Source organism: Malus sylvestris, chromosome 13, assembly GCF_916048215.2.
Source record: "Malus sylvestris chromosome 13, drMalSylv7.2, whole genome shotgun sequence".
Classification (NCBI taxonomy): Eukaryota; Viridiplantae; Streptophyta; class Magnoliopsida; order Rosales; family Rosaceae; genus Malus; species Malus sylvestris.
In genome coordinates this window covers 733859-746386 of record NC_062272.1, presented here as the reverse complement: position 1 = coordinate 746386, position 12528 = coordinate 733859, and the positions used below count along the sequence as shown (strand labels likewise).

The 12528-nt window shown below is 36.1% G+C and overlaps 1 protein-coding gene and 1 pseudogene across 1 annotated transcript; both read right to left on the bottom strand.

Moving 5' to 3' along the window:
- Positions 1–463: 463 nt before the first annotated feature.
- LOC126596702 (protein CHROMATIN REMODELING 19-like) lies at positions 464–6046 on the bottom strand (annotated as a pseudogene).
- A 2763-nt stretch (positions 6047–8809) lies between these two features.
- On the bottom strand, positions 8810–12032 carry LOC126595659 (transcription factor bHLH110-like). Its single transcript, XM_050261957.1, has 7 exons — positions 11629–12032; positions 10241–11045; positions 9865–9993; positions 9671–9742; positions 9458–9526; positions 9320–9358; positions 8810–9200 (listed from the first exon to the last, which is right to left on the bottom strand). The coding sequence occupies exons 1-7, from the start codon at positions 11964–11966 to the stop codon at positions 9036–9038; spliced, it is 1617 nt and encodes a 538-aa protein (XP_050117914.1). The 5' UTR covers positions 11967–12032; the 3' UTR covers positions 8810–9035.
- Positions 12033–12528: the final 496 nt, after the last annotated feature.

Sequence of the window (12528 nt, the reverse complement as noted above, 5' to 3'; positions counted from 1 at the left end):
ATAAATACCAACAAAGAGGAGGCCCTAAAGTGGTTTGAAGGTCAACTCTTTGTCCTTAGAATCCAAACTTTTTAAGCTTCAACCCAAGGCCCTAAGCCCAAACCCGTATAAGATTTTCTATCTTGTTAATTAATTAAACTTTTTTTTTTTTACATACCGATCTTGACTCTTCTGTGTGGTATTCATTCTTGTTGGGCTCTTGGAATCACATCTAGCCGTGGTTGGAACAGCTCGCAAAATCCTACCACTTCTGCCTACTTCATTGCCCCCAACCGTTTCTTGTACCTTTATTGAAACAAAATGGTTTCATGTTCTTTCATCGATTGGTTATTCCTCTTCGTTCGTATCTCTTTTTCCAATTTTGGTCTCTATTAGTTTACAAGATTGAATAATAACATTAGTGAGTTAAATTGTTAGTTATTATAGAGCATATACTCAAAGAATTCCAGCTTGCTATGTAAAATCATTGTTAATTCATCGTCGTTTTATTGACGAAAACTTTTTAACTGCCACAAGAATTTTTTGGGCCAATTTACACCCGTATAGCATACCCGCCTACGACTATGTATAGTTTTTTGTTCAAACCCCTAACCATTACAACAATGGACCTCTTGCAGTGTGACTGGAAAAATACAAAAACTAAATTACAAAGGTTTCCTGTTGCAGTTTCTCTATCGGCAGATCGACTGTAAGTTTTCTAAAATCTTTAACCAAGCAAAAGTTTCGATAATATATCTCCCATGGTGGATGTGTCACCTTCATTATCCATCTCCACGCCAGATTCCAGGACTGCAACATCTAGCACTAACTTCCTTTTCGCAATCTCGTAGACATTTTCATCTACTGTACCCTTAGTGACTAGCCTGTAAAGGACATGACAGGTTATAATCCTACAATTTTCTAATCAAGTTTATGACTCAAACCAATACAATATTATAAAAGCAGGGACGAAGGGGTTAGGGTAAACCTGAAAGGTGCTTCTCTCAGATTGGTAAGTATAGGTGAGGAGGGAGATTGGGAAATTAAAGAGGGGCAAACCTGTAAATGGTAACAGGCTTCACTTGGCCGATGCGATGACAACAATCTTCTGCCTGTTGATCAATTTGCGGTTTGAAATCCATATCATGAATAGCTACGGTATCAGCTCCAACCAAGTCCAAACCCTGGCCTCCAGCTCTTGTGGACAGCAAGCAAGCAAATATAGAAGTATCATTATTGAATGTATCAACTATCGTCTGTCTTTCTGTCACCTGAGTGCTGACATTCGGAAGATACGGGTTAACAGACAAGAAACACAACTTACAACAGATGAGGTAACAATTCAATTAACCACAATCAACAAGTGGAACTGAGTAAGCCAGATAATAAAACAGATATACCATGTGGCAGGGCACATTTTCTTATGATAAAAATAATCTGTAAATGTGACAAAAGTACACCAGTACCTTCCATCAAGTCGTCTGTATGTAAGACCTATCACATCCAAAGTCCACTCCAAAACATCAAGCATTGACGTCCACTCGCTGAAAATCAGAACACGATGCCCAGCTCGCTTCAGTGAAGGAAGAAGTTCAGCCAATGCCTAATATCATCAACAAGAAAACTCTCCTCAGTTTTGAGCACAGAGTATCATATGACAACTCTCCAAATTTTGATTCAGACCAATTGGTTAGTGAAGTTATTAAAGTAGCATTATACCTGAGATTTTGAAGAAAGCAATGCATATTTGTCTGGAAGCAATCCCTTATTATCAGAGACACCATAATACAGCAAAAGCTGCACACAAAGAGAGAGAGAGAGAGAGAGAGAGAGCATACACAATATCAACATACAATATGTAATCTACTACACACATACACAGGCACACGAACACTGTACGCCCCAGATAATCAAATCGTTCCAAAACATTGATAGTAATGCATCAAATTTGAAAGACAAATTCATTTTCAAGAAGTTGAGAAAATACCCGATGGATAGAGTAGTCACTATAATTCTTAAGTTCCCCAATTACTTTGTCTAATGTACATTCAAGGCCAAATGCACCCATTGGATGTAACTTTCTGGCAAAAGGAACAACATCCTCATCACTGTAAATACGCCTTACTAGTCAAGGATAATTTGCAATCTAGAGAATGAGAAAAGAAAAAAAGAACAATAAGCAAACATATATACAATCTGAACACAAAACTGGGATATCAAAAACATGAAAGTCGAGACAGATGCACCTTACGAAACTGAACAAAATAGTTGGAGATCTGCCGCCAAGGAAGAACCTTAAGAATACTGTTTGAGTTAACCTCTGAAGTTTTTGCAATACGAGCTCGTGAAGCTGCCCGATACTCTTCAATGGCTTCTTTATAGGCGGCGTCTTGTTCCTTGTCCATTATAACATACTCAACCTGCAGTGCATTTCTCAGCTTCTTTCTAAAATACAAAAGAAAAATCAAAAGAGAATGAAAAACACAACAATATGAAAAATCAAGAACCTAATCCTAAAATGACTAGGCATAAAGTCATAACATACCCGCTGTATTTTTGGAACAAGTTGTTGCATAACATCAGATTTTAAGCGTCTCAAAATAAAGGGTCCCAATATGGATTTCATGCGGCCAATCAAATCTCTATCTTCACCAGTTAACAGCTTTTTCAAGTCAACATCCTCAGTAGTGAAAAGATCTGGCATCATAAACTCCAGCATAGACCAAAGCTCCTACAACAGGAACACACAAGTCAATGAGTCATTTAACAACAAAACTAAAAAAAAAAAAGGTCGTACCCAGTGCACAAGACTCCCGCTTTACGCAGGGTCTGGGAGAGGTGAATGTCGGCTAGCCTTACCCCCATTTATGAAGAGGCTGCTCCCAAGTCTCGAACCCGAGACCTACCGCTCATGGGCGAAGGCACTTGCCATCGCACCAAGTGCGACCTCTTATTTAACAACAAAACTAAAATCTAAAAAAAAAAAAAAAAAAAATATTAATAAAAGCGTGAGTTCCACTACAAAATCAATAGTAATACAAGAACTTAATCAAGAAACATATGAAATTATTAATTGATTTCAATTCTTAGTTGTTTCTAATCTTACCTTGGTCAGATTGCAATGTGCAAATACCATTTCTTTTCCATTAAACCATGTGGCTAGCTAAGTAATATTCCATAAGATTTCAAAGGGTAAAAAGTCATACATGTAAATCATTTTGTAGAGGTGTCCCTGTCAGCATTAGACGCTGGTTTGCACTTTGTCGAACGGACATTAGGGTTTTCCACCTGTAGCTATTTTTGTTATTCAAAGCATGAGCTTCGTCCATAAGCACACAACTCCACTGCCATCGTTTCAGAATTTTACGATCATCTTTCTGTTGTGCACTGGAAGACCATAAGTAAAAGGAATTAAATTAACATAAAATCAAAATTACTATCAATTGTCCATATGCAACACCAAATCAAACCTGTGTCTTTCAAATAGTAACACACGAGAATAACATTAAAAGGAGGCGGTAATCCAGCTTTGGACAAAGAGTTCAACTCTTTTAAATATGCCGATCGTGCAGCCCCATGATACTGGAGAACAGTGAATGATGGGCACCACTTTTTAAGTTCTCTTTCCCAATTTTCCAAAACAGAAGCAGGGCATACAATCAAATGTGGACGCGGTCATCATTTAAATGTTTCAATAGCATCAAGTATGTTATAGCATGTTCAACAAGGACAAATATTACAAACCAAAGCTAAAAATATTGTTGGCATATGCAAAGAGAAAGGACATGCAGGTACCTGAATGGTCTTCCCGAGACCTATCTCGTCGGCCAAAATGGCTGCACAAAATATAAAGTATATTAAACCGTAATGATTCAGAATTGAGACTAAACCAAGCCATACATGCTTATACACTTAGCCTCATAAATTTAACAATACAGTTGGAAAATTTTGAACTATGGTGATCTAAGAACATTTAAGCTTAAAATTTCAGAATCATGCGGTAGTAAAATGACTAATGAAATTCCATTCGGCGATCTAAATTTATTAGTCACACAGTTTAAGATCTTGTACTACTCAGAGTCTAGAGAATCAAAATTTATCACAGTCATACATTTTTACACAAGGAATTACTTTCTAAAGTAGAAGGAAATCAAAATTATGCTTACAGAGAACAAAAAATAAGTACCTCCACCAATACCCTTCTGATACAGCAGAAGAAGAAAGTTAACACCAACCAACTGATATGGCTTGAGAATAGGTTGAAAATCGGAAACTTCAGACCTACAAGCCTCAATAATGTCATCCTACAACAAATAACCAGTAACCATCACTTGCCAATCCAATTGAAAGACAATAACGACACCAGCAACAACAACAGAAAAAATAGCCAATTTTATGCTTATGAGGACCTCTCAACACATACTGAAAAGAAATACAAAACCTTCACGCAAGTAATACTTGATGACATAAAAGAACCATAATTTTATACAGCTACATTCTATTGGCCTGTAATTTTCCTTATTTCACTAATTACATTGGAAACAAAGGAATACCAAATTTTTTAGCCCAATTATGAATGAGTAAAGGTAAGAGCTTTCCAACTCCATGTCATTCATACCACAAGAAGCTCAGTAAAAGTAAGAAAAGACACCTGATTGACAATCCTCACAGGGGCAGCTTCCACTTCGGCGTACTGATCAGAAACCGCCGGAGCCGAACTCCCGTGGAGCTCATTTCTCAAATCCGTCGATATTTTGGCACACTTCTGCAAAGCCTTCCCAACCACGTCGTCGTCCTCCAACTCCTCTACCTCCTCCTCCTCTTCCTCGCTCGTTGACTCAATATTAGCCCAATCCCCATCGCTATCCTCGTCTTCGACCATAAATCGACGTCCACGATTGACCGGCCTAGCCTCCAGGACCTCGTCGGCGTCATCGTCCTCCAATTCGTTCTTAATAACGACGCAATCAAAGTCGTCGTCATCCAGTTCGTGTTTAATCTCGACGCAATCGGAATCGGAGTCCTCGTCGTCGTGGGACAGCCGTTGGGGCTTGGAGGCTAATCGGAAGGCGAAAGACTCGATCGGCGGCGGCCTCGGGGTGCGAGACTTCTTGAGGACGCGGGAGGGCTTGAAGGCGGAGGAATGCTCCTCCCAGTCCTCGTCGGAGATTTCGAAATCGTCGAATCCACGTTTCGATATCGTCGAATCCACGCTTCATGTCAGGGGTAAAAAACAAGGAAATTTAACGAAATTGTTCATTTTAGCGAAAAATTATATTTTTACAAAAAAGTCAATTATAGTACTATTTACTTTACTTTTTATTTTGTTCTTATCATTAAAACTCAAAATTTTCAAGCTTTTTTCATTAGTTTTCCTTAAAAAAAAAAGAGTTTTAACAAAGATACTCTGATACGGTATATTTTTAACGAAAAATCATATTTATATTTTTAATTAGTACTATTTATTATATTTATAAAAATAATTTTTTGTTAAAAGAATTTTTTTTATAACTTTTTGTTAGTTTTTTTTTTTTTTCAAATGGTGGAAATGGGGGAATTGGAAAACCCTAATTGCAAATTAGGAGGGAGGGAGGGAGTTTGTAGTGTTACTAATTTAGTAGCAGTAGAATAGAAGGTGGGTGCTGAGTCACTGAAGAGGAAAAGGAAGTACGATGTTTGGGAGCTTCCTCTACTTTGGAAGTGCAACGGGAGGGTTGGTTTAGGGAAAATGGAGTAAAAACTTCAATCTTACTTTGTTTTAGCATTCTTTTTTATCAGAATTAAAAATACGTTGTTGTCTATTAATATGTAAAATCATAAGTATAATGCTATATTGTTTGACTAAGATTAAAAATATATTATATTATGTGATTCGGGATAATAAAAATATTGATATGTTGTTTAATTAGAATTAGAATTACGTTGTCGCTTAATTTGATATGATATTAGTATTTTATAAAAAGAAAGGTAGCACAGTTTCAAAGTAGTTTTCTACAATGTAAGATAAAAGTGTTAAACTTTACTTGATTGTGGAGTTTAAGCGATTAAGAACATTTACCATATACATTTATGGCATGTTTACCAACCGGGGTTGGAATGAAATGAAAATGAATCATTCCCGATTGAAAGGATTACAGTATTTACTAAAATTTTAGGGAATCAAAAACACATGGGGCCCATCTAAAATCCGGAATCACACTCCGGAAATTCTCGGATTTGGATTCCTAGGAGAGACCTAGTATTTGGATTTTTGGAGAAACTCTTCATCCGGATTCTAACTTTTATACCGAAACGACCCTCATGATTTTTGGCTAATCCGAAAGCACCCAAACAACTTTACCTTTCCAACCCATCACAGAGTCCTACAATTTCATCTTTATCAACTCACACTGAGCTCCAAGGACGATGGCGGTGCAAACAAATACAAAACCACATACAATTATACAAATCAAAACAATCATGAGAATCAAGTTTTTAACAAAACCCAGAATGATAGAGAGATATGGATTCCTTCGCACCTTTGTTTTGAGAACCAAAGAGGATGGAGAACATTTATTTTTCCCTAAAGACGGAGACCGTCCTGTTTTGAGAACCAAAGAGGGCTCTTACCTCTTTTCTTCTTCCTACTTATTGCAATTTATTTTTCTCTTTAATAAATTACTTTTATGAAATGTTCTTTTTCTTCTTAAAATCAAATAGAGATAGATGTGCTTCTACATGGTAATAAAATGTAAAAATATTTGTTAAATGTTTGTCCTTTGATCTTAACTCCTAACTAAAATGTTATTAAAAATAAATATAGGATAAAATAAAACAATAAACAATAAGGGCATTTGAGTAATCTTATTGATTTATATTCCGATTCATCTGAATTAGTAAACAACTTATATGAACTAAAGTTCATTCATACTCCGATTCCAAAACATTTAAGTAAACAACTTCAACAGTAATCCGATTCTGATTCCTCCTCGATCCAATTCCTCCTCAATTCAATTCATCCTCAATCCAATTCCTCTATTTTGATTACGGTTACGTAAACGCGCCATTAAAGTCTTAATTTCAATTGTATAAAAAAAAAAAAAAAAGCATAAGTGTAATTCATTGGGCTAACTTCAAGGCCAGGTACTCAGTAATAGGCCCACTATTGTTCAAAATTTTGGGCATGAGTTAGGGGCTTTTCATTTTCTAGTAACAAATTCAGTTTGGGCTTTTCTTGAAAAACAATTTTGTCAGAGTGTCAGACTATATAGTGATGGTATAAGTTTTTGTCGCAACATTATTTTTGTGTCAACAATTTGATTAACTTGGAGTTAGTATTACACACCGTTTTTTTATAAACAATAGTGTCAGTGTGTTAAATTGTTAGGAGAGAGTGAGATCGATGGATTTAACCACTTGAACTACAATTTCCATACAATATTACAATTAAATGCTCCTCATCCTCTTGGGTCTTCAAAAACGACGAGTCAAAGTCGATAATTATTGGAATACCACTAAAAACAAGTATTAGTGTTTTATGCGAATTTCCTAACGGGTAATGCTAAAGAGATAAATTTGTAGACATAATTTTGTAAACTTAATGACATGAAAGTTAATGATTGGATTATTATTTAAACGTTGATAAACGTGCTCATTTCCTACTGGTGACACATCATTTGGTTTGCAAAATTTGTATACAAATTTAGTCTCCCTAACATTTTCCTTTGCTAATTATAGTATGATGAGGTTTTGAATGGTTTACACATCATGCATTTTAGTTTCTTTCTTTCCATGGTAGACCAAAATAACATAGTCTACTATCGTTTTGATTGAAAGGAGTACCAAAACAACATGTTTAAGTGCACCACTACCACTATGAGTTTTGAACTTTATGCTCATCTTTCTTTTGACCAATTATGCTTCGTTGGATTCACTTTTTCTCTTTGTAAACTTTGCTTCTAGATTTAAAATTTGTGAGGCTTCAGATTCATGAAATTATGGTTTTGGAAAATAATATTTATTTAGCTTGTGTATTTCAAGAGCTGCGGTGAGGACAAAAGCAAAGTGAGTGGCCAACTTGCAAGCATTTCAATTTGTAAGTACAACTACTCCTCTCCACCATTTCGGATTCAACAATTTGGTGATCACTCTGTTGATCATTTCAAAAAAGAAAAGAAAAAAGGAGAATATATATATGGTTTGCTCATGCATCATGAAACCTGTGAATCTCGATCTTCTCCATTATAATACATGCAATATAGAAATTTATTTCACATACATTCATTTTTGAAAGATAATACAAATATAAATCATTGGGGTTAGCCTAATAATGGTGGTGAGGATAAGCAGGATGACGAGCAGGAATAGTAGCTACAAATTCAGGATTTGAAACTCTCATTTGTAATCAAATGTGTACGTATTGGTTACGCATGACTTACAAACAGTTGAAGTAGCTATGGCTATAAACTTCCATTGGTTCTTTTGCATGTGAGAATTTTACAAGATCTGATCGTGAAGAGAGTGAAAAGAAGAAGAATGTCATATCAGAAAGAATGAACCGTTGACTTCCAAATAACACACAATATTAAGATCTTACCATCTTATATGTAGATCGAGTTAGTCATCTCTTAATCCATATAGACATAGAATTATATAAGTTCCATAACACTACACCGATATACATTTAAAATCATAATCCCAAAAGATGAGTTGCATGATGCGCAAAATCAAAGGGAACTGTTATTGACACTTAAAAAAAATCTCATTTTGAATCACAAAGTGTATTTTTCTTTCTAAATATAGAAAGTTTGAGATGCAAAATGAGATTTTTGGAGTGCTAAAAACAATTCCCTAATCAAAATATATGTAGCATTAATATGAAAACCTGAAGTACATTGATTAGCAGCAGCTTCATGGGACCTTAATTAGGCTACAGATATAGTTACTTCCCATTCTTTTGAGAAGATATAAGTTACATGCACTGACCGATTTTTTTTTTGCTACATTAAAATTATTACATTGGCCATAAGAAAATATGAAACATATATACTTAAATGTATCATTTATTTGCACTTGGTTTATCTATACAAACTTCCTCTATATGTTGGTGTCCAATAGTCTGATCCTGTATTTTCACGATAAACTTGAGGCGTACATGAAACAGGCACCAAACATAGGCCCTTGCTCTTGAGATCAACCTTTGTATCTCCCTTGTGATCTTTTCTTTCCATCGCCCATGGATCCTAATTAAAATAACACTAGTTAATTATATGTACAAATTGTTGAAGTACACTGATTAGAGTGTGTGTGTGTGTGTGTGTGTGTGTGTGTTTCTATATATGTTTTATATACATATATATACCTTTGGTGAATTTGTCTTCAAATAAGGGCTATTCAATAGCTGCAAAAAAAATTATGGAAATGTAGATTAATTTCTTATTAGTTGGAAAATAAAATTGTTTTCAAAGAACAAATTTAACAAGAGATTATGATAGCATACCACGTGCACTTGTTCTTGCAGGAACTTAATGTACTGAATCGCTTCGTATAGTACTGATGCCGTATCAGTCTGAAATTTAATCAAATTATGATAGTTTAAAATGTGACAAATATGATCACCTGCAGTTAAAGGAATGAAACATCTGCATAACAAATTAATCCAGTTGAAATGAAATAATTAGCAGGTGAACTTGTGCTGCTACTTTCCGCTCACCTTTCCAAATGGAGACACGATTTGTTGAAGGGCCGTGATCCTGTCCCCAAGCTTGACTTTTGGTGCCTGCATCTGTTGATCCAATATACATAAGTTTATAATTTCATGAACAAAAGTTAATATAATCAATTAATTAACAACGATCAAGCATGATTTATTGTCTTTTTCCTTTTTTATTTTGTATGTTACAGTACCTTTGCAGATGAAACTGTAGAAGTTTCTTGCTTAGGCTTTTTCACGACTGTTTCTGATGATGTGTCGTCCGTTCTTTTCTTTTTTCCTTCATTTGCAATTCCCTGTCCTCTTCCACCACTCATTCTTGCCTGCGTGTAGTATATATATACATGTAATTAGAACCTGTCCTCCTCCACTACCCATTCAATTATATATACATATATAATATACAATGAGCTTCGGTTCAGATATGGCTCAAATAAGCTTAGGCGCGCAATTATACACACACACATACACATAAAGAAGCTCAAAGGATCAGATATACGAGGCAAATTTAAAATCATTAGCTCTAAGTAAGTGAACAAAAAAATTAAATTAAATAAATATTGAGCTTACCGACGAAGAAGTTTGCAGGTTTTGCTTCTTAGAATGATCAGAAGAGTTGAAAGATTTGAAACAAGGCTTAGGAGCATGAAGGTCATTCAAGGGCTTATTTCCTAATCGACTCGTAAAAGATATAACATCTGCAAAATTTCTGGCTGCATTAGTACTAGTGCATGAAGAATAAGAATCCGGCAAGATTGATCCATTTCCATTGAAGTACTTGCTATTATGATGATCTGCAGCCATTGGGTTGTCGAGGCCAATCTGATATTCAATGCCATTAGGGTGTCCATGGTTCTGATCGTCTACCTTCATATTTTGACTGCGGTAACACGAAAATAAACTGGATGCCGAGTTTCTATTTGTAATTCCCATCTGAGGATTGCATGATGAGGTGGAATCATTAAAAAACGGTTGCGGCTTTAAGTGACAGAGATTTGGTTGTGAGTAGTGATGATCATGATCCATTACTTGATGAGGAGGAAAATTGTTGAGTACTAGTTGTGGTTCTGGGGGTGCAATGGACCAACTGCTGACTAGATTAGACAACTTGGTTAACCTTTCGTTCTCAATACTAATATTCATGTTGTTATCCATGAATCCTCCATTTATTTGCTTTTCAAAATTGTTGAAATTGGAGGCGGCTGAGTTTGTGAACTCCCAAGTACTATTGTTGTCCAACTTCTTCAAGTAGTCACAAGCAGGCTCATCGTACATAACATGATGAGTTGACAAGCCCTTGGATGGTAGTGCATCTATGAAGTTCTCTCCAACACCATGATCATTGTTGCGTAAATCATGGTTTGCATTAACGCTTCTGCATGCATGGTTCAATCAAAATTTAAATTAATTAAGTACCATATATATGCCGAAATTAATGTAGAGATGCATATATATACATAAACACGCTCAAGTTCTACTGGAGTTAGTCCATGTGGTGAGGGTAGATATGGTGATAGGTAGGATGTGCTAGGCTCAAGGGTAGAACCTGTTAGACCAAGTCCGAGTCTGGTGGTGGGTTCCTCAAATTCAGGAGGTTGTGATCAACCTCAACTCTTATCCAAGAAGAGTTAGATTAGTTCAAACTCCTTTTCGAATAGTAGTTGTTTTCTGTACAACACTTTGTGGTTTCTGTTGTATTTTTGAATTTGAAATAGCCTTGTAAATAGGGATTTCAATCCCTGATGTAATCGGAACGTCAATATAAATACATGCAGCTCTCTTTGAAAGGGTATGCAAATTCAAGTAAAACCTTGAGAGTTCTTAAGTTTACAGAACCCTGCTACGTAAGGAAAAATAAAAGGACAGTTAAAGTTTCATCTGAGATTATGTAACTCTTTTGATTAATTACTAGCTAATTAGTAATAAATATGTTAGAGAAAATTTAATTAGTTACTTACAATAGGACATGGTTCCAAATATGATTATCAGAGACCTGTTCGCCATTAATCAGGTCGTCGTTGGAAGAAGCAGAACGTTGATCAGCAAGCAGTCTGCGAGAGGAGTCGACGCTGAGGCTTGAGTGGTTGGAGGCATTGGTAAAGGAAGTACTGGAGATTGAAACATCCTGATCAACATCATCACAATTATTATTAGAAGAGTTGGAGTACTTCTGATTTAGTTGCTGCTGCTGCTGCTGCTGCTGCCATGGGTTGGTAGAGCTGACGAGATCCCACCAGTTTTGTTGCGTTAGCTGCGTAGAGGAAGAAGAGATTGCAACACCGCATTCTTCGGCCATTTGTTCTTAACGTTGTTCAGTCTCTCTCTCTCTCTCTCTTTCTGTAATGGAATGTTGTGGTGGAGGGTTTGGAAGGGATTGGGATATATATGCGTATCCGTTGGGTGGTGACGTACGGCGTTTGTAGACTATATCCATCAATAACAAGGGGAGACAGTAAAATATGGCCTCAGTTTTTCCACTAAAGTTCGTGGGCAATTATTAATTTATATAAGGACATAAATAACCGGGCCCACCCAATACCCAAGTGCTTGGTTTTAGGTTTAGGGTTTCCCGATGCCCAAGACCAAGAGTTCGGTTTTAGGGTTAGGGTTTCCTAATGCCTCTCAATCGGTTTATTTTTCTTTAGACCATCTCTAAGACCATCTCCAACCCTGGGCTAAAAGCCAAATTACCCCCCCCCCCCAAACACTCTCCAACCCATGCTAAAATTTTAGGCTAAATGCCAAATGCTATTTCTGGGCCAAATACCCCCCAGCTTTCCCCCCGGGCTAAATGCGAAATGTTTATCGGAATTTAAATTTTTTTAGATTAAAATGTTCATAAAATTAATTTACAATAA